Source organism: Ochotona curzoniae, unplaced genomic scaffold (assembly GCF_017591425.1).
Source record: "Ochotona curzoniae isolate NIBS_2020 unplaced genomic scaffold, NIBS_Ocur_1.0 scaffold_3223, whole genome shotgun sequence".
NCBI classification, from domain to species: domain Eukaryota; kingdom Metazoa; phylum Chordata; class Mammalia; order Lagomorpha; family Ochotonidae; genus Ochotona; species Ochotona curzoniae.
In genome coordinates, this window is record NW_024467108.1 from 12140874 (window position 1) to 12165219 (window position 24346).

Genomic DNA, 24346 nt, shown 5'->3' on the forward strand with positions numbered 1-24346 from the left:
TTAACAGGACTTCAATATATCAGTTGATTTAGGAGCTTAGAGAAAACTCATTCAGGATGTATAGTGAGGGAAAGTGCCCTAGCTGTGGGATAAGGTAAATGACTAGCCTACTCAGTCAAATAGATGAAGCAAGAGCCTAGAAGCAAGAAGGAATATGGGCCATTTAAGTATCTGCAAGCAGTTCAAAATACTGGACTTAGACTGTTCATGGAAAAGGGACAATTCCTGATGATAGGGGCACAAAGGTCATGCCATGATCAATTTTGTAGAGCACAACACAAAAGTACATTGGAGATCTACCAAAGCACAGATGTTATTTCCAATATTTCTAAGGCCAGTGAAACTGAATGGTTGGTCTAAGTCTACAAAGAAAAGAGCCAGACTAAGTTAATACTCATGTGTGAGTGCTCACTCTGTACCTGATGCTGTTTACACATACCAAGGTCACTCAAGGCATAATTTTGTCTTCTTGACTATACACACCACAAAATACATTACCAGGTGGTCTTCCATTTTAGTTTATGTTGAATTAATATGCTCAGTTTAGCTAGAGAAGAGGCTAGGACAAGTGTGCTATTAAAAACTTTTCTAAGGTAAATATGGTCTAATGTCAGGTTATGAGGATTCTGTTAACAGCACTCAAAGACTTTAGGCCCATGCCAAGTTCATCCACAATTTATTCTACTAAATGAATGTTCGTTCATATTGATACCCCCTAAATGCATCACATGTTCACTTTTCACAGGGTACACTTAAAACATAAGTAAAGAGATATAAAATGATAATGAAAACAAATGAAAGGAACGATAGCTTATTGATAGGGAAAGTGGTATACACAATTTTAAGCATTTGGATGTTCTTGCATATTTATATCACCAGAAGTTGCATTTCTGATGAAGCTTAAAGCTTCTTCAGCTGCCCTTTAAAGTAATAAAATCTGGAAATGTACTAAATAATGCAATTTAAGTTGAAATGTGACAACAATCACAGAAGAAAGCCACTGACTTGTGAATAATTACATAGGCTCAAACCACCCCCCCCCCACACACAGAATAATGTTTTGAATACAAGTATTTCACCTCAGCCAAGCAATCTTAATTTCATATTATCATTTTAACATAAGTTGGTTTATAGAATTTGTTGGTATAAATGAACTGCCTTTTTATGAAAGGATAACAAAGAGCCATTTTGCTTTTCCTTTTAAAAAATGACAATATGAGTCACCTATCATCTTTTATGAATTCTGAAGGAGATCATATCCAAAATTACCAGAACATTTAGGTTCTTTTAAAGAAAGACATCTTAGGATTCCATAAGCAATGAGTATAAATGCCAATGTTGAAGTTAGAACGATGTAACAATTACAAGCTACTTACATGAAATAGTGGATGAAAGAAAATAGCTTGCTCCATTTATTGAACTTGAGAGGATAAAGAACATAATATCTATAACAATAATACAGACACTTGTCTAATTTAGGTATAATAATATTGAAATGAGGGGGTTGAGTTATGTAGTCAGTAACCTCAAGACTTTGGAATTTTAAAGAATGGGGAATTATGAGAAAGGATTTTTAATCTTATTCAGAGTATAACACCATTCCAGAAGAATAATGAAGAAAGAGCAATAGAGAATTTAAGGAATCAGATTTGGAACAGTTCAAGCTGACAATGGTTCAACTCACAGAACTGATATACTTATTAATAGTTTTGTAACCTTGGATTAGCTGGTCAGCTCTCTAGAATTTAAGAAAAAAATATTTCTATCCAATAGGTTTGCTATGAGAGTGAAACTAAATTTTATATAAAAGCAACTGATGCATTATGTGTGTGAACAGGGACTAATATTCATACTATATTTATTGTAAACCTTTCAATGGACATTACATGATGCTATTTTACTCTGCTGGCATTGGGTGCAGTAAAGTAATAGATCAGGCAAGCATCAATAACACATTACGTGTGTTGGGGACTGCATTTAGGCTTACACATTCCTAATTAGCTTTCCAATTAACCTCAGCATTGAGAAAGATGCTTCTTAGATGATATTAAATGTTAAAATATGTCTGAAGGACTATGATGAGTGCTTTCATTACAGTGGGAGGGAAAATGCTACTACACAAAATTCTCTAAATTTATGAATGCTAAAAACCACAATCATTGTCTAAGATACAGATTCACCATCCCAAATGCTATAAAACAGGTTCTGCATTTACCATTTTTTTTTCAAAATTAAGGATCGTTTCCATTTCTAAATAAAGCTCCATAATAAACTTATTTTACTCATCTTCTATTTGGTTATAAATCATGGTACTAACTTAGTAACACTTTATGTCATCCTGAAACATTTGGAGCTATATGTTCTATGATGCAATAGGAGCATTTTATTTGAATTAACTCAGCTGCTTGCTAACTGCCTTCTCAGTTAAAGTATATTAATGAAGTCTTGGGTGAAATATCAATCCACAACAGTGGGCTCAAATAAGCCACATGATAAAATTAGGTACATACAGCATAAACAAAGTACTTTGTTTCACCAAGCATCAATTGAGTGCCTACATTTCTCAAGACAGCAACTCCTTTTAATATATTCCAAAACTTCTGTGAGTAAAATTTCACAATAAAAACAAGACACTATTTTCTTCTTGGTTATCATCGCCTGGTGTTCAAAATTAACTTTCAGTTCCTCTGGCTCACAGAAGGGTATTTAAGTCAACAAAATATTTCCTTTGATCTTTATCACTCAGATATTAAAACCTTAGTTTTCTAATGGTGATTTCCTGATGTGAATGCATCCTACCCTGGGTAAGACTGAGGATTTGAAAGGTTTCCCTCACATTTGGCTTCTTTTTGCTTGTTGTAGGCAATAGCCATCAAAGAACTGAGGACTGGGGTACTGGAGGTTTCTAACTAGCTTCCCTCCCCACCCAGGAGGAAATCCCTTTTATTTTATTAATTTAACAAGGTTTATTTTATTTTATTTTATTAGGTTCTATGCACTGAATTTCATAGAACTGCTATTTGTCACATGTAAGCCCAGGCTGGAATTAAGTACTACTGGCAAATTTAACTTTTCTGTGCATAATAATTTCACAAAAGGCATTATCTCCCAATGGTTTTCAGAGCCATTTGTGGTCTGATAGTCCTTTCATCTATGCAACCTACTATTTTTATAAGAAAAAGGCACTTTTAAAAAGTGTTCCAATAAAAGACCCACAAGGTATTTTTCCCCCTTAAGATCACCCCACAACCCCACCCAGTGAAGGAAAGCCACAGAAAGCCAATTGTTTGATGTAGATGGTGCTGGCATATGAGGTAGGTTTGAAATTCTTTCCAGTTCTATACCAAATTTCATTTCCCTGCTTCTCTTCCATTCAAAATGTCACTTAATAACTAGTCAGCTATCGTTCCATAATCCCTAGACCTGAACATTCTAAAAGGCTGCAGTTCTAAAGTCAGAACTCAGTGACATTTTCTGTTTTCAACTCTGTACAATTTTATCTTGGATTACTACTGGCTTTTGTTCATTTTGTCAATATTCACACTCTAAAGGAACGAAGACTAAGTTAAAGTCAAAGCACTCTGGTAGCTGACAGAAAGCTAGTGCTCCAGACCAGGAGAGCCACCTCTGGGTCAATTTTAGAAATATAAATGGCAAAAAGCAGATTGGGCTAAAGACCTCAGAGTGATATGGAAAAATCTCAGCTTCACAAGAAAGTGTTGTCTTTGGAAGTTCTGAAAAATGTATTCAAATGGATACTGATCTTTTAAATACTACAGTCTCAGAAAGTACTGGACAAATAAGAGTTGTAAGTCACTATCTTCTGTTATCCCTAAGCCAATACCTGAGGAATTACAGGCCTTTTAAAATCTCTTACAGAAACATAAATAATGAGACATGAATATAGAGGTTTTCTGGAAACAAGTACTCATGCTTAGTAAAAGAAGGGCAACACCATTCAGTCTAGCTCGCCTTGACTACTTGATTGTAAATAGAATTATTATTCATCTAAGCATTTTTAAAACGATGGTGCTGCTTATTTGTAAAGGTATCAAGCATCCCTGATGAGCCTGACCAATGTTACTGAAAGAACCAAATATTTGTTCCTAGGACACATGCTAGACCACGTACACCAGAGAAAGAGCCAGGTATGTACAATACCCTGCACAGAACCAAGACCATATTCATAAAAAAGAATGCAGTACAGCAACAAGTTTACTAGAGAGCTCCCTGAACAAGCAAAATTTGTAGCTGCTCGGTTGCTTTTATTCTGCGCAATTTAAAGGAAAATTCAGTGTCTGTCAAGGCATTCTGATGATTTTGCCAAGTATTTGGAATATTCATTAATTCTGCTTAACCCTAAATGCTGCCCTCTCAAGTGAGCTAGGCTCTTATGAGTTACCCGTTCTCTGAGTGCCACGGTCCACATTCACAGTGAGAGGCAGGTTCTCATGTCAGCTTAATAAAGATTGCGTCTGCACTCAAACCAGTAGTCTAGAGCAGGCAGTTGGCAAATCGGAAAGGCAATCTTCATCCCCACTCATTCCATACCTTCTCTGATTTCGCCTTCCTGGCATTGTGCACGAACCTGCGACCCAGCTTCTTGGCATACCAGATAGAGGCAAACATAGCGATGCCAACGAAAGGAAATCACAATGAAGCTGCTGCACAATCAACTTCCCACCTCGGCTCAGAGACGAATGGAATCAGGCTGGAGCTGTCACTTGCAGGCTGTTGCTTTCTCAGTTCCTCTCATGCTGGTTAGCTGAGAGAGCGGGTGGGAGGAGGGAGGGGTTGGGGGAAAAGACAGTCCTGTTTGGCCAGTCTGCAGGTATATTTACATTCTGCCAGCAGGAGGTCCGTGTGAGGCAGTCGCTGCCTTGATAGCCAGCTCACACATATTCAGTTGGCTAAGTATCTGTCTGCCGGGCTACAGCTCCGTCCCCACCAAACTCCATGTGTATCGGAGAAAAAGCAGCCGCAGTCAACTCGTCCAGGAAGCGGCTCACCTCCCGCTCTAGGCTAAGGCAGTTGAGCTCTTCGCCTGGCTTCCCTCTGTCTTGACAGTACGTGCCGGCGGCGGTGGCCGCGTAAAGACAGATCCACACACAGCCTCGCAGGTGAATCAGCCAATACAGGAGCTGCGAGGCACGGTAGAGAAGCAGGGCTCTGGCTCTGGATCTGCAGGCATAAACAGGTGTCCCTGGAGCCCAAACCTCACTTAGATCCTGCAAGAAAACTATCAGGACTATTAGGGTATTTGGAAACAGGAACACACTTGTCTTGCCTCTGTCTCAACTTTGTATTGTCTAAGGAAAGTCCTTTCTCCTACCAGGCAGCCTTTTCTGTAGCCAGCAAGAAAAAACATAATTTCTTCAGAAATTAGCCCAGGACAAAAAGCAAAGTAGGCAGTATGAAATCTCCCTTTCAAATGTTTGACTCAAAGTCCTTAGTTTTCAAAGTCCTTGATTTTACCTCTGAAAGAATCGAGTCTTCCTTTGTAGCAGGTTTTAGGCACAGAAACTGGGGATGCAGATGGGTTTAAATTTACCTCTGAACCAACAGCAATCCTTTTTTTAAATCTCAGGCTTTCCTGCAATGATACTCAGCGTTAAGCACATGACAACAATATCATTTTGGGGAAGAGAGATTTATGGCAGCTCTTTTTTAAAGATTTATTTTGTTTATTTGAAAGGCAGAATTACAGAGAAAGGGGGACAGAGAGAGGAGGACAGAGAGAGGGTTCTTCCATCTGTTGGTTCAGTCTTCCAAAAAACCTCAATGGCTTGTCAGGGCCAGACCAAAGTCAGGAATTAAGTCTGATTGTTTTAGGCGGGTGCTGGAATCTAAGGACTTGAGTCACCCTCTGCTGTCTTCCCAGGTGTATTAGCAGAAAGACGAATGGAAAGTGGAGCAGGCAGCTATGGAACCAGGGGATGGCAGCTCTTAAACCAGGCTCCTTTGTAGAATTCACAGTCGATACCAAAAGTAGGCACCCCAACTTCAATCATCTTCCTAAAGGTTGGGCTGTTTATTATTTGAGCACATTTAAAGTCAGTTTCAAGAGACAAATGTTTTCTCCAAAGAGAGATAATACTTAAGCCCTTTACCAATCCTACTAGTGAATGAAAATCAAAGTATGCAAGTAGGCATGGAAAGCTTGCCTTTCAGTGTCAAACAAGCTGGATTTAATCACGCTAGTGTTTTCCAGTTGAACTGGTAGGTGTGCCCTATGAGTCTCAACCGACCTCAGGGAAAAAGGCCCTTCTCTCCACAAAGTCACAGCAAGGGAGTGGAGTCTGAAGTCATCCCCAAAATCATAAAGAATCTTGGATAGCCTTACAGGTATAGCACTGCAGGTTGTATGATAAGAAATTGGTAGTCAAGGCCCATGTTGACGTTAATTCACCAAGATAACTCTTATGCTTAGAATAGTACTTAGCACAGTACATTCAAAGGCTATTTACTGAGAGAATGTGGTTTGTGATCACGATTATGTTTCTAATTGTTTTCTGTATTGCCTCTGGACTAAATTTGCCTCACTGGCAAATTTAAGAAATTGGATAGTTGATAATTTTTAAAGCCTCTTCTTGCCTGTGAGTCTATGATTCTGATCATGGCCTTTCATACAAATACTGAACAGAAATCTTAGTGTCTGCTAAAAACATAGCTTGTGGAGAAATGATTCAGTGTTCTGAAAAGCTGACAATGGCACCCTTCGGTTGGCTCAGCTCCTTCTACCTCCTTTGGCAGGCCTAGGTGCCCCCTAGAGATTGGTTTTGCCACTAGCTATTTCTTTTACTCGGTGCTCTTTCCTTGTAAGTACTACTCTCCTTTAATTTCCTTTTGACAGTCTTAGACAACCTCTGTGCAAAGTTCTTAACGTTACAGCATGTACTATTTGTAAGAACAGTTTCACAGAATCTAACAAATAAATGCATGATAACTCCTACTTCGTTTTCAAAGAACTGTTCAGCATTAACATAGCTGAGCCTAATACTGCTATAATTCTAAATATATTCATTATTTTTGCACATGAATTTGTCTAAACCATGCTGTAATTTAGAGTAATGAATTAATAGAAAGAAGCATAGAAAAGGATAAGGAGAAATGATACCCCCCTCAAATTAGTGGGAAAAAAATACTATTTTCAAATTGTAAAAACAGAACTTTCTGAGGCAAGACAAAAATATTGAACTTTCATACCAGTGGTATCACAGAGGGAATCAAAATCAGCTGTCAGAATTGATAAGCCATTTTGTATTTTAATGAAAGGTAATACTTAGTAAGTCATTAAAACTGAGACTTGAAGATATCTTTGATGTCTCATCATTTGGTTTATTGGTTTTACTTTCATGCTGAACCTTTAATGACTTTCTCCCCAAACCTGACAAAAAGTCTTTGTGGGCTTTCCAAGGAGGTAGTTTTTAGAAAATAAATTGGGTTTACAACTAAAATTGAGCTAAAAATAGAATAACTATGGTCCCTTAAATATGCAGTCACAGGTAGTGTTCCATGCTTAAGAAAACACAGATTTTCAAAATATGTTTCTCACCTATAATGAAACACAAAGGAGAAAAATCCAACACACTTAGAAAAACTGAAAGAACTAGCAGGATAGTATCAGCCTAACTTTGACTATGAGATTTGTTTTAAAGATATCAGCAGAATGAAAACATTGCCATTTTTATATATTTATATTCCCTGGGCTCTCTGTGGACAGATGTGTCTGTTAACAAACAGGGTGCAAATACCTACAGTTAATCCTCATAGTCTCTAACCACTGCTCTCCTAATTGAGATAAATACCTTTTATAGATCTGCTATGGAAGGAAAACAAGATTCGCAGACAATTTCCATCTGCATATGATCAGTACATGGACAGACCCTTTCCTTTATCATTTCCTTTTTAATGCCTCTCTGATAACAGAGGCCTACCAGTACAGCTGAGTTTGAGATGCAACATTAATCTTTGTAAGCAGATTTGGGTTCATGCCTTGTACACACACACACACACACACAGCGTGAGAGCTTTCTGTAAATTTTAAGGTAACTACAATTGTTAAATCAAGCTATTAAGTTTTATACGACCATATTTTCAGCCTAGCACAAGAAAGATTCTCATTTAAAAATTAAAATATATATGCATATATATGCATATCAGAATAAAACCAAGCCCTAGAAAGAGATATCTACTAAGTCATAAGGATTTTTTGGTATATTTTATTTGAATATTTATATGAATATTTGACAGTATTTTGACTGACATTTGGTTTTAGTTGATTAAACAATGTTTAGACTTACACATTATGAATAAAATGATATAAACATAATATTTAATTTATGCTTGTAATTGTAATTTATGTAATGTCTGTAACTTGCAATTTACAATAATAATGAAGTGATATTAGTTACCTCTGCACAGAGTAGCTGAAGGAAAAATACAAAATTATGCTGGTTTTGAGCTATATATTTATATATCATGTGAATCATGTACATAAGAACATTCTCATATTATTACTTATGTAACTGAAAAGGTAAGAAATGCTTTCACACAAAAATGTATTGAATACTTACTGTATGTCAAACACAAGGGATGTCTAAAGGAATAATATCTAAAAACTCTTCCAAGGAGTCTTCTATAGTTGGGGATGCAGACATATAAAGACATAAATTTTAAAGCTCAATGACATTGTAACAGATGTATGGAAAATAATGTAGGCGCTGAGGGAGAAAAATCATTAGTTTTTTTAATGTACATATATAAAACAAACCTAATTAGAAATGTTAGCTGGCAAAAGTGCAATAATTATTGCCAACGTATAGAAAAAAGCCCGAAAAAAGTTCAATTCCCTTGCATGTTTCCTTTTTTTCTCTCTGAAGAGACTAACATGGCCACTGTGTGTTTACGTGTACATCAGTGTCGATGTGTACTGATTCCCTTGTAGATGGATATATTGCTGTTCCACGAGAACCAGTTTTGGACAAGTGATATATGAAGGGCTAACCATTATCTTCACTTGATATGACTTTTCAAATCTCTGTTTATAACTGTGCAATTAAAGGACAAATATCATATGTTCTGATATAAGGCAAACTTCATGGAAAATATAAAATCAATAGAAATATACATAAGCATATATTTTACATAGATTTATCTAGAGGATCTGTACAATAGAGACAAAGATACCACAAAAGATGAAACTTAGATATGTTTAACACTAGAATGCTGGACTTTATATCATTCTCTATAATGGCAGGATGTCAGGATATACAAATAGAAGAATGATAAACTCGTGACAATTGTTCAGGCACTAAACTACTATTAGAATATAGAGAAAAGTGCTTGGGGGAAAGGATGGAAGGAGAAATCCCTGAGCCTAAGAAACTAAATCATGAAAAATTAGAACAAAATTAAAAATAAATAAATAAATTTCACAATTAACTACTTCTGTATTACTTCCAATATTCTGTTAATATTTTGTGGTATTCAGTTTCAGCTTATTGTACTTCCACCCCCATACTAAATCAGTTATGACTGTTACCACAACTAGTATTAATTTTAATAGCTGAGCTCTACACATAATGACTCCCACATTCTGTCATATTTTGTCATCAGTTTTACCACTCAAGCCCTTCTTCCTGCATTAAATTCATTTGGTATAGATGCATATATCTTAATAGCATTACTGAAAATAGGATTAAACATCCTTAATCTTGCATTATTCTTAGATCTTGAATGCTAGCACATATAGTGATTTCTAGATTGACAATTTCTCTCAGCACTGAGCATATTATTGCACACTGTCTTATGGAATAAATTTTTACAATGATATGTCTGCTGTCAATCTAGTTGCAGCACTGTAAAATATATGTCTTTCTATGACTTGTTTGAAGATTCTATTCTTGTCTTCGGTAAGTATTAGTTTTATTAAAATATAGCATGTCAGGAAGTTTGTGGAAAAATGAAACTAAGAAGTCAACTCACTGTGGTGCAGATGATTTTGAAAACCAAACAGTTTCTTTTTCATAATGAACATTGTCCATGGAGTTTTATGAAAACTCCTATTTTAAAAATCTGCTTGGAACACATTATAATTCTTTGATTTGATAATTGTCTTTAAAGTCTTTTTAAAAATATTGAAGACAGCAAACACTACAAAATACACAGACATGTGCAGATAAATGAGTCTTTGGTCCTCTGATCACACTCATAAACAGCATCCAAATGAAGAATGACACAGCACAGGCCTGATTCATTAATTTTGTTAATACTACTTTTTATTCACCCTGTTAGTCTCACCTCCTAAAATCCTATTATATATTTTGTGGATCATCTATTCTGCTATCCTATTGCTTCAGATAACTCATAGTGTTCTCTTTTTTTCATTTTTGATGGCACGTTCATCGTTATACTTAGATCTATTATTTTCTATTTCATTTCTATTTTTAACTTTAAATCCATTGTTTTATGTATCCAGAAAGCATGCATATAAAGTTATATATTTTTATTTATATTTAAAAGGGAAAGCAAAAGAAAAGTCATTCATGAATTTGTTCACTTCCCAAATGCCCTCAATATCCAAGACAATATCAGGCTGAAACTATGAGCCAGGAACTTCCACTGGGTCTCCCACCTGAGTGATAGGTACCAGAGTATTTAAAGTCATTAATTACATCTTCCCAGGACTCATTCAGAAATAGAGGGCCAGTTGCATCTCTGACTCCCCAACACTGCTGCAGCATAATCTGCGAAATCACAATGCTCACACCCTAGAGCATTTACTTGTAATAGTTACTTGTTTCTACATTCCGTAAGTTTTCTTCTCAACTCATCTGTCCTTTCATCATCACATTCTGTTCTTCTTATTACTTTATTTCTTATTATTCCATTCTTTTTATTTGTTAGTGTAATGGAAAGAGTTACAGAGAGAGAATCAGACAGCGGAAAAAAGATACTCCATCTACTTGTTTGCTATGGGTATGGCCACAATCATCAGAGCTGGTCCAGCCTGGTTTCAGTGTTCTTGAACTTTAGCCAAGTTTCCCGAGTTGGTGCAAGTGATCAAGACTTGGGCTACGGTCTCGCTCTTTCCCGGGTACATTAGCAAGAAGTCGACTGGAATTGGAGTGATTGAACTTCATTACGTGCCAATGCTAGCATTGCAGATGCAAGCTTAACTTGGAGAGCCAGGATCCTGGCCCTTCATTATACATTTTTATTCTAAGCTCTTCTCCATCAGGTTCATAGTTTCTGTGAGAACTCAAGATTGTTGCATTGTGAATACTACAGTAGAATATTTTTGTACATTTCTCTGCTAGTTGTCTAGAAATTGCATTACTCCTGGAGCAGTTTCATGATAATCTTTTCTGTTTACTGGGAGACTGTTATTCTCCCTCAAAAGAGTTTAAGGAGTTTAAATGTATTTCCTCCCCACTCCATTTCCCACTCATAATACACTCTTTTTCGTTGCTACCTGGTTATAAAGTTCTTTTTTAGAAAACTTATTATTAAATTAGAATTTCTAAGTTTTTATTTTCTTTTTAAGATTTCAGGGGGATTAAAGTTTCATTTTTCTTTTCTTGATGATCACAAAACAAGGGTCCAGTCTTTGATTGACATCAAAGCACCATACTCTCAATCTGAAGGCCTTTATTAACTTTCACATAACCCTGGAAATATTTGCTCATTAATTCTGTGATCTGGAAATAACAAAAACAAGTTTTATCCCTGTAACTTAACTCAAAAATAAACTGGAGAAGTTAACTCACTTGCACATGAATTTATAAACTTGTGTGGCAGCAGAATATATGAGATTTGTTGTGATCATTCATGAAAAAGAAGTTGTCTAATTAAAATATTATTCCAAAGCCACTATAGAAAAAACAAAAGCCACCATAACATAAAAATTAATTATCTAAACTTAACCATAAAATAGACTTCCACAATCATGTTTATTATAATGGGAACGTCATGCCAATTCTATAAAATGAGTGTGATCATGAAAGCCATATTATTGTGCTTATAATAAGAAACAAATAAGATAAATGCATGTCAATTATTTTGAGTAGTCCCTGGCACACACTATCAATGTGAGAAAAATATTGATTTTATTTTTATTCTCTAATCTGAAAAAAAATAATCTACACCCATAATATATGCTTACCATGGAGGAAATAGAGAACTTTCAAAATTATTTGTTAGTATTTAATTATCCATGCTGCTAAGAATATCTATCTTCTCCTTATGTCTTTCCCCTATTTTACGGTCATGAATAAATTAAAAAAAATGGGTGTCCAAACTTAAATTTTTTTCGTAAATTCAAATTTTTTAGTTCCCAACTGTGTCTTTTCTGAGTCAAAAGGATACTTTAATAAGCTTTGCAAATACTGGACAGTTTTCTCTGAACTTTTCTTCATTTTATAGAGCTCTCAGAAAAATGAAAATTTATATGAGTCCTGAATTTATATAGCAATTCTGAATCTACATCTATGACTTTCTTACCAGCATACAGTTAAATATTTCTACAGCTGAGGACACAGGTTTATTCTCGCCTCCTCCCCTTTCACCCCCCCTCCCCACACACACAAGGAATGTTGAATTACTTTGGTATAAATAAGAAGCAAAGTAGAAAAACACCAAGTCAGAAGTTAAGGAAGAATAGATATCCCATGAACACACAGATTGAAATTTAATTAGTGGGCCTAAACAACAGCAGCAACAATGTGGGGAACAAAGTTTCATAATATGGATAGGACTTGAAAGGCTCCCGCAGGAATTCATGGTTTGAAAGGTTGGTCCACAGACTAGAGATAATAGAGGCAGAGATATCTTCCAAGGTGGCCTCAGGTGGGAGGTAGTGGTTTCATTGGGAGTACTGGAGTACTGCCTTCTGGAAAGAATACTGGTTTCTTGGATTTAGTTATCTTGAGTGAGTTGCTTTGAAAGAGGTTGACTATTTTTTCTGACTTCCTGAGTCACTAGTTTCAGGATGCCATCTGCCATGAGGCCCTTACCAGAGACTGAACAAATGATTTGTAACTTCTCAAACTCTGGACTGAATCAGTTTTTACACACACACACACACACACACACACACACACACATACACATCATTACCCAACTCCAGATATTAGGTTACAGAAATGGAAAATAGACCAGACCACTTGACCACAGAGGATTTGTTTTTATAACTACACCATACTGAAAGATGATTAGCTGAATAACTCAGTTAACTCCCGTCAAACTTACATGCCTTCCCAGGCATGAAATAAATGTAAACATTTAAACATCATTCATATGACATAAAATCTTAGCAATGGGAACTTTTTTTATGAAACATAACTCAGTTATGTTGGTAAAAATTCTAGCTATTTCAACAACAGAACTATTCCCAGAATGCTTGGAAGTGAGTTCTACATTATAATTTCATTTGTATAAATTGTCTTTGAGTGTTGAAGTACATAATCACTTTCTATATTTCTCTTGAGCTTGAATGTCTATTTATAGGCGACATTTCAATCCAAGAACTAATCTGTAGAACAATGATTTCAAGTCTAATATCCCCTTTCAAGATATCGTAGCTTTGCCATACTTCTGGGTCTCTCAAAAAGTATTCCCTCCTTTCCTGATTGATTTGTGCAAAAGTATCTTCACACAAGCTGTTTCTGCTGCCGGCTATCTTCCCCTTCATTCAGTTCACTTCCTGGTCCCTTTCAATCTACATTTGATAAGTTCTTGCAACATGGTTCAATAATTTGCTTTCAAACTTTTCTTGATAACCTCCTGACAAAGCCAGTCTTCTGTGTTCCCTGCTGTGCTTTGTGGAAAAACTCAGATTTAGTTCTTACTAAATTTGATTTGACAACATTGGATTTATACAAGAGATCCTCAGAAAGTTTAGAGAAATGCACATTGTTAAAAAAAGAAGATTATGTTTTCCAAATTTGTATACATCAGAACAATATCATCTTTAGAAAAATAATTAACTTTTTTTCACATTGAGAGCAGAGAGAGATTTTTCATCTGCTGATTTTTCCTCAAATGTTCATACAGTTCAGGATCAGCTGACTGAACCAAGACTCAGTTTTAACTAGGAACTCAGTCCAGCTTTCACAGATTGGTAGCAGATTTCCAAATATGTGAGTCATCAACGTAATTCCTATGATGTGCATTAGCAGGGTCCTACATTAAAAGTGCAGCCATTACCCAAACCAAGAGGTTCCCATATGGGATTCAGACTTTCCAAGCAGTGTTTTAACTTCTGCACTAAATGCCACTAGCTTGTTTTTTAATTTTATTTTCCATGACCTTTCTGAAGTATTCTTGTATGTTTTCCCATAGATGATTATAAGCCATTCAGGCAAAGTGCCATGCCTCACTTTATTTACATCCTTAGAGATGTAAACATTTGTTTAGACTTGGTAGGCACTGAATAATTATTTTTAAATAATTTTTATAGTTATTTATTGAATGATTAAGAAATAAGTATATTACTTGAATGAAACAACTTCAAACTCCTGAGATTAGAAAACCAAGCACTACATAGATGCATACTGACTACGGATAATTATACATTCACTTTCATTTCATCCTCATATTTATATTAAAAGTCACCATAATATGGGCTCAAAATACGTCCAAAAGCATCATTTCCTAAAAGTAACTCACTGACCCTTCTTGATAAATAGCTGTCAGGTCTTATTTTGTAATTTTTCCCTTTCCATAGGCATACATGATGTTTTTCAAAATTTAATGAATAAAAAAATTCATAAATCAATAAACTCTCATTTTCTTAATAATGAGACTAACAAAAACATACAGACCACTCCATTTCCCACCCTGCCACCTACATAAAACAGAAACAGAGACTGCTGAAATCTTCAATACAAATGTCAATTGCAGATTGTGTTACCAAAAATATTCCTAATAATTAACTGCATCTCTCCTCTTGCATAAAGATAAACAGATAAACAGTCTTTTAAACTGTAATAGCATCAATGTGCTATATACTTAATGGTTGAGTAGAGAAAGGAAAAAGAAAAGGGACTATGCTTTCCATATGCCAGATAGTTTACTAAGCATCTTCATATGAAATAAAGTGCATTGCTATTAAGATTTATAAAGTATCTTGCTCATCAAAATATTCAATATGCATTATGTGACTATTTTATATGGAACAGCTCTATTGTTTCCTTTGGTCATTTTAAAATTGATCACTTTTTGGGCCCGGCGCGGTGGCGCAAGTGGTTAAGGTCCTCACCTTGCACACCCGGGATCCCATATGGGTGCCGGTTCTAATCCCGGCAGCCCCGCTTCCCTTCCAGCTCCCTGCCTGTGGCTCGGGAAGGCAGTCGAGGACCGCCCAAAGCTTTGGGACCCTGCACCCGCGTGGGAGACCCGGCAGAGGCTCCTGGCTTTGGATCGGCATAGTATCGGCCCGTTGCGCTCACTTGGGGAGTGAATCACCGGACGGAAGATCTTCCTCTCTGTCTCTCCTCCTCTCTGTATATCTGCCTTTCCAATGAAAAAAATAATAAAAAAATAAATCTTTAAAAAAAAAATTGATCACTTTTATTTAAACATATTTATTTAAAAGAGTTTATTACTATCAGAAACAAGGACATTTTAAGTAATAACTACTCATATATAATAAAATAAAACAATACTAATATAAAAATTAAAGGTTCAAATACTTTTAAAAGTTTAGCTGAAAAGATAACTGATAATTTATATTTTAGGTGCACTTTTTATAACATTTATTAAAGTTGAGCAGAAGTAAATGTCTCAAAATGTTTGCCATGTGCAACCTTAAGTACACCACACTTTGGGAAACACTTTCATCTCTAATGCTGTCAAAAAAACCTCAAGTCAGGATTGCATCATCTTCCTTTAACAGGTTGAGGAAACTGAATTCCAGAGAAATTAAATAACTTAATGTAATTTGCTTTAAAGTAGGGACTGTGAACACTGGTGTGCCTGTCATTTGCTTCTAGATTCTGAACTCTGTCCAGTACTCAGTGTCTTATCTCAAACACACATTACAACAGTAATATAAATGCATGCCATAGTTCATGACAAAAAACAAAGCAGCACGTGGCTGTGAGCTTTATTTTACTAGCACATGAGTTAAAATGATAAAGACAGGTTTACTGAAGAAATTTGAGTTGGGCCTTAGGAAACAGATCAGACATTTACTTTTATTATTATTATTATTATTATTATTATTTTGCAAAGGAAATAGTATGAGCAAAAGCAAAAAGGTTGAAAAAACATGGTTTGTGTCTGAGGAGAGTAGAAAATTAGGATATAAGGCTATAGCCATAATATAATTAGACTGCCAATATGTGCATAATTATGACAAACATGGTCAGAGTTGCGATTAGTAAGAATGATGGGGGTGTTGCAGATAATGAGAGTCTTAATTACAGTGCGGGGGGGGGTAGGAATAAAAGAAAAAGCAGTATACCATTCTTTCCTGACAAGCTAGAAAAGGTTCAGATACCTTACTCACTCAAATCAAGGCATTCTTCTCACAATTGTCATATTAAAATTATCCATTTAATAAATGCATTTTCCTGCAAAATACTGTGAAAAATGTGGACCTGCTTATTTTTTTTTTCATCACAGCATCCTATATAACTCAAAAAGTGCCTGGTCCATAATAAATCATCCCGAAATTATTTATTAATGAATGAAAGCAGAATAACTGGAAATACAGACTGTGTCAAATATATCTGATGCTCTACAGTGTGAGAAAAGGAATCAAAAGCAGCTGAAAACCTGAAGCTAAAGTACTTGGGTAATGATAAAATGAAGATTTGGTTTAAAGTGCCCTCTTGTTTCATAAAATTACATTTTATCCATTATTGCCTTGATCTGATTTTCTCACTTGTATGAATTGATCCTTCCTCATAGTCAATGGTTTTCTTAGAAATCTCTTCTTACAGCAGTTGGTTATGTATAAACTAAAATTGAGATATTAATGACGTAGTTTCAGGATTTGGTTAAGAAGTTGCATTTTCTGGGGCTGCAGGTTGGTACAGCATCTGTGGAAATCAGTATGGAGAACACTCATGCTATATGATCCAGCAATAGCACTCCTAGGAATATATCCAAAACACCTGTTACACGAGAAACCTACATGCACCCCTATGTTCATAGCAGCACAATCAATAATTGCAAAAACTTGGAAACAACCAAAATGCCCATCAACAGAAGACTGGATAAGAAAGTTATGGTTCATCTACTCCACGGAATACTACTCAGCTATTAAAAAAAAAAGGAATACATTTCTTTGTGGCCAAATGGGCCCAATTGGAAGCCATTATGCTAAGCGAAAAAGTCAATCCCCAAAAGGTTAGATACCACATGTTTGCCTTAATTTAAGATGAAATGATGTCAATCTGAAAAATACCACCTGTAAATTGTGACATTATTACACCCTCAAACAGCCCTGTATTACACATAATAAGATATTGTGATGTAATCAATGAACCAATAATCATTGAGACACAGACTCCTTATGAACTACATCAAAGAAGTGAAAAGCCTGATATGCTTTTAATACCCTTTGTTATTCTGCAATGCTTCCAGTAAAAAAAAAAAAGTCTGGATTACATATTTTTTTTAATTTTAAGATTTATTTATTTATTGGAAAGTCAGATATACAGAGTAGAGGAGAGACAGGGAGGAAGATCTTCCATCCGATGATTCACTCCCCAAATGAGTGCAACGGCTGATGCTATGCTGATCTGAAGCCAGGAGCCAGGAACTTCTTCCAGGCATCCCACATGGGTGCAGGGTCCCAAGGCACTGGGCCATCCTCGACTGCTTTCCCAGGCCACAAGCAGGGAGCTGGATGGGACGTGGAACTGCTGGGACTAGAACTAGTGCCCATATGGGATCCTGGGGCATGTTCAAGGCGAGGACTTTAGCTGCTAGGCCACGCTGCCGGGCCCAGGATTACATATGTTTAATACAAATATAATTAAAGAACCTCTCTCCCTCTAATTTACAAAACGACTAGTTATATGAGTTCTATGATGCATCAGCCTGTTTCTATGCAACAGAGATATAACTATGAACACAACAGTCAACAATCTCTACCTCATGGAGCTTACATTTTAGTGTAAGGAAGGAAGAATAAGAGAGATAAAAAACAAAACACTACCAAATACAAATGCATGTTAAACAGAAAAATAAAATATCAAAATGGAGTGAAAAGGTGTTAGGATTCAATTGTTTGGAGTTGTTTGGAAACCTGACAGAAAAGGTAGTAACAAGTATGTAAATATCTTGAGGAAATGAGAATTAGACAAAAGATATCTGGGGAAACAGTATAAAGTGTTTTGGATGGCACTGTGGGTAGCTTGTTTGAACACAGTAAAAAGCCATCACAGGAAAGCAAAGAAAGAATCAAATAACGAAATAAAACGTAGGTGACACGTGGTATGTGATATGTGTGTGTGTAGCAGGTTTGGTGGGTCTCAAAAACTATTATAGGATTAATATACTGGGACTTTTTAAATACATGAGATGGGAAGCAATTTTAGAGTTGACCCATGTTTTGGGAAGATCCTCTTTGCTACACTTTTGTAATTTTTTAAATGCATAGGGTCAAGACTGAGAAAAGTGAGAACTATGAATTATGTAATATAATTACCTAACTAAAAGGGAATAACAATTTGAATAAAACACAAAGTGGGAAACAGTAGCTGGATTTGAAGACTGATTGAACAGACTATACCGTTACACTGAATACCATCTACGAGCAAAAGAAATACGGTACTTCAAAAGTTTTTTTCTCTTTTATCATTAAAATTAATTATTTTCATTTCCTTGAGAGAAAGAGACAGAGAGAGATAACGAATCCTCCATCTGTGGTTCACTCCCTGAATGCCGGGGTAGATCTGCCTGTAGTCAGGATGTGGAAATGTCAATATGGGTCTCCCATATGGATGGCAGAAGCCCAAACACTTGAGCTCTCACTGGATGCATTAGCAGATTGGAGCAGAGACATTAAAACCAGAATTGGAATGCTAATACAATTTGTGGGTATCCTAAGCAGCAGATATGACATAATACCCATCCTTAGATGTTTTGGCTTGAGAAACCAGAAGACTGAACCCATCACTGGCTAAAATTAATGTTTTACACAGAGCAGATTCTGCACACAAGTAAGAAATTAGGTTCCACATTTGTTAACTTGGAGATTTTTTTTAGACATCTCAGTAGAGCTCTTTAGTAAGTTTCTGGCTCTATAAGCCTAGAGTTTGGAAGAAGATATCAGCAAATAAATGCTATTTAAAGTCTTGACCCTTGCTAAGTTAGAGAAAAAGTTCAAAGGCCAATTCTTTAAGAATCTGAATATTTATAATTATGTAATTAATACATTGTTTCTTTATGATACTGTGAATTCTGTGACTGCAAAAATGAAAGGATAATAAAGTTCAGATTCTATGTAATGAAAGTAGTCATAATGAATTTGCAAAGAAGTAAAGCCAGACAGAAAAGTCAGAAAATATAGAGATGAGAATAAGAGAACAAATAATAGAATCAATGTATTATAAGCCCATGTAGTTCTCAAAAGTGTGTTGGAATCAAGGTACAGAAAGATATTTGAGTATTGTATTGTGGACACTGTGTCTTATGAGGTTAAATTCTGTCAACTGTAACATTTGTCAAGTTTTTGAGTCAATAATTAGTCAATTTAATCTTTGAATAATTTATTAAAATATTTCTGGTTTTTGTCCCCAATATAAACCTCAGTACCAAGACTGGCATAGTTTGAATAAATGCAAGCTAAAGTGTCAGTTAGAAACCTTACTCCTGAGTACAAGTGTGAGAAGATGCCTGTCACATGATAAGTCATTTCTTGTTTGGCAAGCAAGAGCACACAGCCCTTGGGAGCATGTTGACTCTGTGGAGGATCAGTGACCTGTCCTCAGTCTGTGTTCATTTCTCCTGTAATCTGCAATATTTGGTGAAGTCTTCCTGAAATTCCATTTACTTATTTTTTAATTCTAATTTTATTTTTAGAGAAAACTGAAGAAAAATTTTAAAACAGCTTTTATTCATGATAAACCAGATCATGTAAGGATGTACGTCTATTGTAGTAGGAGCCAAAATTCAGTAGTGCTGAGATACGACACTCTTATTCAGTGCTTCATAAAAATAGTATCATAAAAATGTTACTAAAGCAGATAATTAAATAATTAATAGTAAAATTTTTTTCTGCACTGAAATTCAAGAGGATGATAGTATGACACAAGAAGTAAGTAGAGGAGCTAGTGCAGTAATGTAACAGGCTATCCAGTGCCCTATCACACAGGCATTCAATTTTAGCACCCATTCATATTCTGATTGCTTCACTTTCTATCCAGCTCCCTTCCTATTGGAAAATAGCAGAGGTGGCTTGAGCACTTGAGCCCCTGTACCCTGATGGGAGAATTTGAAGTTTCTGGTTCCCAACTTCAGATCAGCTCAGCTCTGGTTGTTGTGGTCAATTTGGGGAAGAACCAATGGATGGAAGATCTTCTCTATTTATCCCTCTTTCTCTTAGTAAATCTGCCTTTCAAATTAAAATAAATGTTTTAAAAAGGAAGAAGAAGGAAGTAAAAAATGGTATCCCAAAAATGAGGCCAAATATTTATCAAGATTTAAATATTATTTTACTATTATACTCATAAAAATTAAGTAATAATAATAATTAAGAATGAGCAACACCACAGATAATTGCCAGCTAATCTACTGAGAGAAATAAGTAGGACAAATACAAATCAAATGCATGCTGATTTTTTAAGTTACATTAAATTTCAAAAATGAAAACAAATCTATAGAGACAGTATTAGGTTAACAAATGGTGGCTAACCACTGACACAAAAATTAGAGAAATGAATATTCACAAAATAGCATTTGGAAACTAGGGAATTCTGGGCACATTCAATATTTTCATTGCTCTGCTAGTTTTACAGGTGTTGACTAATGTCAAATTCTATTAAATTACATACTTTTATACAAGCAATTTGCTGTATATCAATTATACACAATAAAGCTGCTAAAACAAAAATATTAAAGACCACTTAGCATCTAAAACTTGAACACATTGGTTTTCCTAAAAAATAATTTCAAATATCAAACAGTGTCATCAAAACTGAAAGAAAAAATTCACATAAAAGAGTAATAGAAACTGAAACTAGAACAATCAAAGAAGTTTCTATTTCCCGTTTTTTTCTAACCTGACTTCTGTTCTTTTCATCTCCCACCTAAAACATTTTTACTAATGAAATTTCATACCTGTCCATTTTTCACACCATTTAACATATAGTAATAGTGCAAGTATTAAAAATGTAATATTGGTGAATGTTTCTCTCTGGTTTGCCTTGCAAGTATGTCAACAAAATATTTAAGAAAACTCAATTAATGCTATTTTTCTCTTTAATTTTAGTTTGATTTTGGAGGAGATTCAGACTTAACCATGGTACTTAATTTTGATTTGAAAAATTGATTTTCTACTTTGCTTTCTGCTGCTTGCATAGGAAAAAAGTTTTCTAAGTCTACACTCTAAATTATTAACCTCAGCAATCTTTGGCAAGCAACCTATTTTAGGAGGTCTAGGAATGCTTTATATTCCTGTTCTTTGATAAAATGAAAAAAAAAGTAGAGAGTTTTTTTTGTTTTGTTTTGTTTTTTGGGATTTTCTTGGCTCAGGGAGGTAATGTAGGTTTAGAAAACAAACGAATTCTAAAACATCACTAAGAATCATACATGCAATAACACATGCTAGAACACTACCACACTTTTCATTGAATATTTGTAAGTGCACAGTCACCATTTGAACATATACTCAAGGACTTAACAGCAAATCTACATTGGAACAGCATATTCAGGAACGTGAGGGAACTCAACTGCATCATGTAGGAAAGTCTTTCCTGATGGGAAAGTGCTCTTTCAGATTCAGCAGCTTGGCCAAAATGATCAATTTGTTTTCTGTAGGCAGAGCTCAAATTACATTCCTGACTCTGCAACACTAAGCTGTTCCCAGCACATCCATTAAGGGAACTTGGCTCAAGATGAGGCTGTCTGTAAGACCTTATGTGTATGAGGGTGAGCACACCCCTGGCCAAGGGAGTGTGGAACACTGGGTTCTGACCAAGAGGGCCTTCATCCTAGCACTGTAGCTTTGCATGAAAAGTCTGATGATCAGCTGAATGCCACCTATCTCCAGACATTTGAATACGGCAACTGAAATTCAACATATTCACTGAAGCTTCAAGGACAATTTTTTCAACAAGTTTAGTTCAAAACATGAATAAATAGTTATCCACCAGGAATATGAATCGATGGCAATTAGGTTATTCAAGGAAATAATGCATCAGAATCAGGCAAATGTAGCCAAACACATGGTGAAATTTCCACCATAAAAATACTACATTATGGGCCCGGTGCGGTGGTGCAGTGGTTAAGGTCCTCACCTCGCACACCCGGGATCCCATATGGGCGCCGGTTCTATCCCGCCAGCCCCACTTCCCTTCCAGCTCCCTGCCTGTGGCCTGGGAAAGCAGTCGAGGACGGCCCAAAGCTTTGGGACCCTGCACCCACGTGGGAGACCCGGAGGAGGCTCCTGGCTTCGGATCGGCACAGTATCGGCCATTGCGCTCACTTGGGGAGTGAATCATTGGACGGAAGATCTTCCTCTCTGTCTCTCCTTTCTGTATATCCGCCTTTCCAATAAAAAACTAATAAAAATAAATCTTTAAAAAAAATACTACATTGTCTTTTGTTTTCTTCTAGTGATGTTTCTTTATCATAAAATTTCCATGAAATAATAAATCACATATGGAACATTTAATGTGTGCAAGGAATTATGTTAAGTGTTTTCCTTATATAAACTTTAAATTCATCACAATTTTATGAAGTCAGAAACTTATGGTACAGATTACAAATTGGTCTCTAGCTTTTGCTTCTGTCTTTTAAACACAAAATATGCTCTCCTCCTTATGTTTAGGCATTTCTCTAACTTCTACTTAGAACTGTCTTTCACAGATTACTCTTTCATCTCTCTCAGATTAAAAAAAAATCTTTTGTTTTTATTCATTTGCAATTCAGAGTTAAAGAGAGGCAGAGACAAAAAGAGAGAGGAACCTTCTGCCTCCAGTCAGCTCAGCACTGGCTCCCCAATGGAAGCCCGGGCTCCAGAGCTTTGTCCAGATCTCCCACAAGAGTGGAAGACAGCCAGAAATCTGAATCATCTACAGCGGCTTTTCCCAGGTCATTAACAGGGAGCTGGATTGCAAGTGAAGCTGCCAGCACTTGAACCAGTGCCCCATATGGGATGCCAGTGTCACATGTGACAATTTTTCCTGCTATGCCTCAACTCTAGTCCCTCTTGCTAGCCAGATGGGACACCCAGAGGAAACTTGTGGCTCCTGGATCCAGGCTCCTGGCTTCAGACTGGCAACTCAGGCAGCTGCAGGCATTTGAAAGTGAAACCAGGAGATAGAAGATTCATGTTCTTTCTCTCTTTATTTCTCTCTCTCTCTCTCTCTCTCTCTCTCTCTCTTTCTTTTCTTCCTTCCTTCTTTCTTTCCTTCCTTCCTTCCTTCCTCTCTCTTTCTTTCTTTCTCTCTCTCTCTCTCCCTCCCTCCCTCTTTCTCCTCTTCCCTTTCTCACTATCTCTGTAAAATATCTTCCAAATAATAAAAACACCTTTAGGGCCGGGCACAGTGGCCTAGCAGCTAAAGTCCTCGCCTGGAACACACTAGTATCCCATATGGGAGCCAGTTCTAATCTCAGCAACCCCACTTCCCATCCAGCTCCCTGTTTGTGGCCTGGGAAAGCAGTCGAGGATGGCCCAAAGCCTTTGGACTCTGCACCCGTGTGGGAGACCTGGAAGAGCTCCTGGCTCCTGGCTTCGGATTGGCATATCACCAGCCATTGCAGTCACTTGGGGTGTGAATCATCTGACTTTGCAATATAACTAAATAAATCTTAAAATAAATAAATAAATCTTTTATTTTTTTTTTTAAAAAAAAGCAGAAAGGCTTCACATTGACCAGGTTTGGGGTTTTGTGAATTCTCATTTACTGATTCTTCTGAGCTCTGACTCCACCAACACACCTTCCTACTTGGTCTTTCATTTCACCTTTTAAAAAATTTCTATTTGGTCATTTATGTATTTACCTGTTATATAAATGGAGTAGATTTCACAGGTAAAATTTTAAGAGCATAATATTTTCTACTACCTCCTTATTTTTTTTCAATTTTGGCAATGACATATTTTCAATTTAATTTATAATCACAAGTTTAATCATCCACTAAAGAATTCAAGAAGTGTAAGAAGAAA

The 24346-nt window shown here is 36.1% G+C and overlaps 1 protein-coding gene across 6 annotated transcripts in view; it reads right to left on the reverse strand.

The window, feature by feature from the left end:
* DLG2 (discs large MAGUK scaffold protein 2) overlaps positions 1-24346 on the reverse strand; it is a 1763217-nt gene that overhangs the window by 822796 nt on the left and 916075 nt on the right. The window contains exon 1 of one of the 6 annotated variants that reach the window (XM_040964342.1): positions 4552-4629. The exons of the other annotated variants lie outside the window; for them this stretch is intronic. Within the exon in view, the coding sequence (XP_040820276.1) occupies positions 4552-4629 (78 nt within the window). Of the gene's footprint in view, positions 1-4551; positions 4630-24346 lie in introns of those variants that run through there. 6 annotated transcript variants of the gene reach the window in all.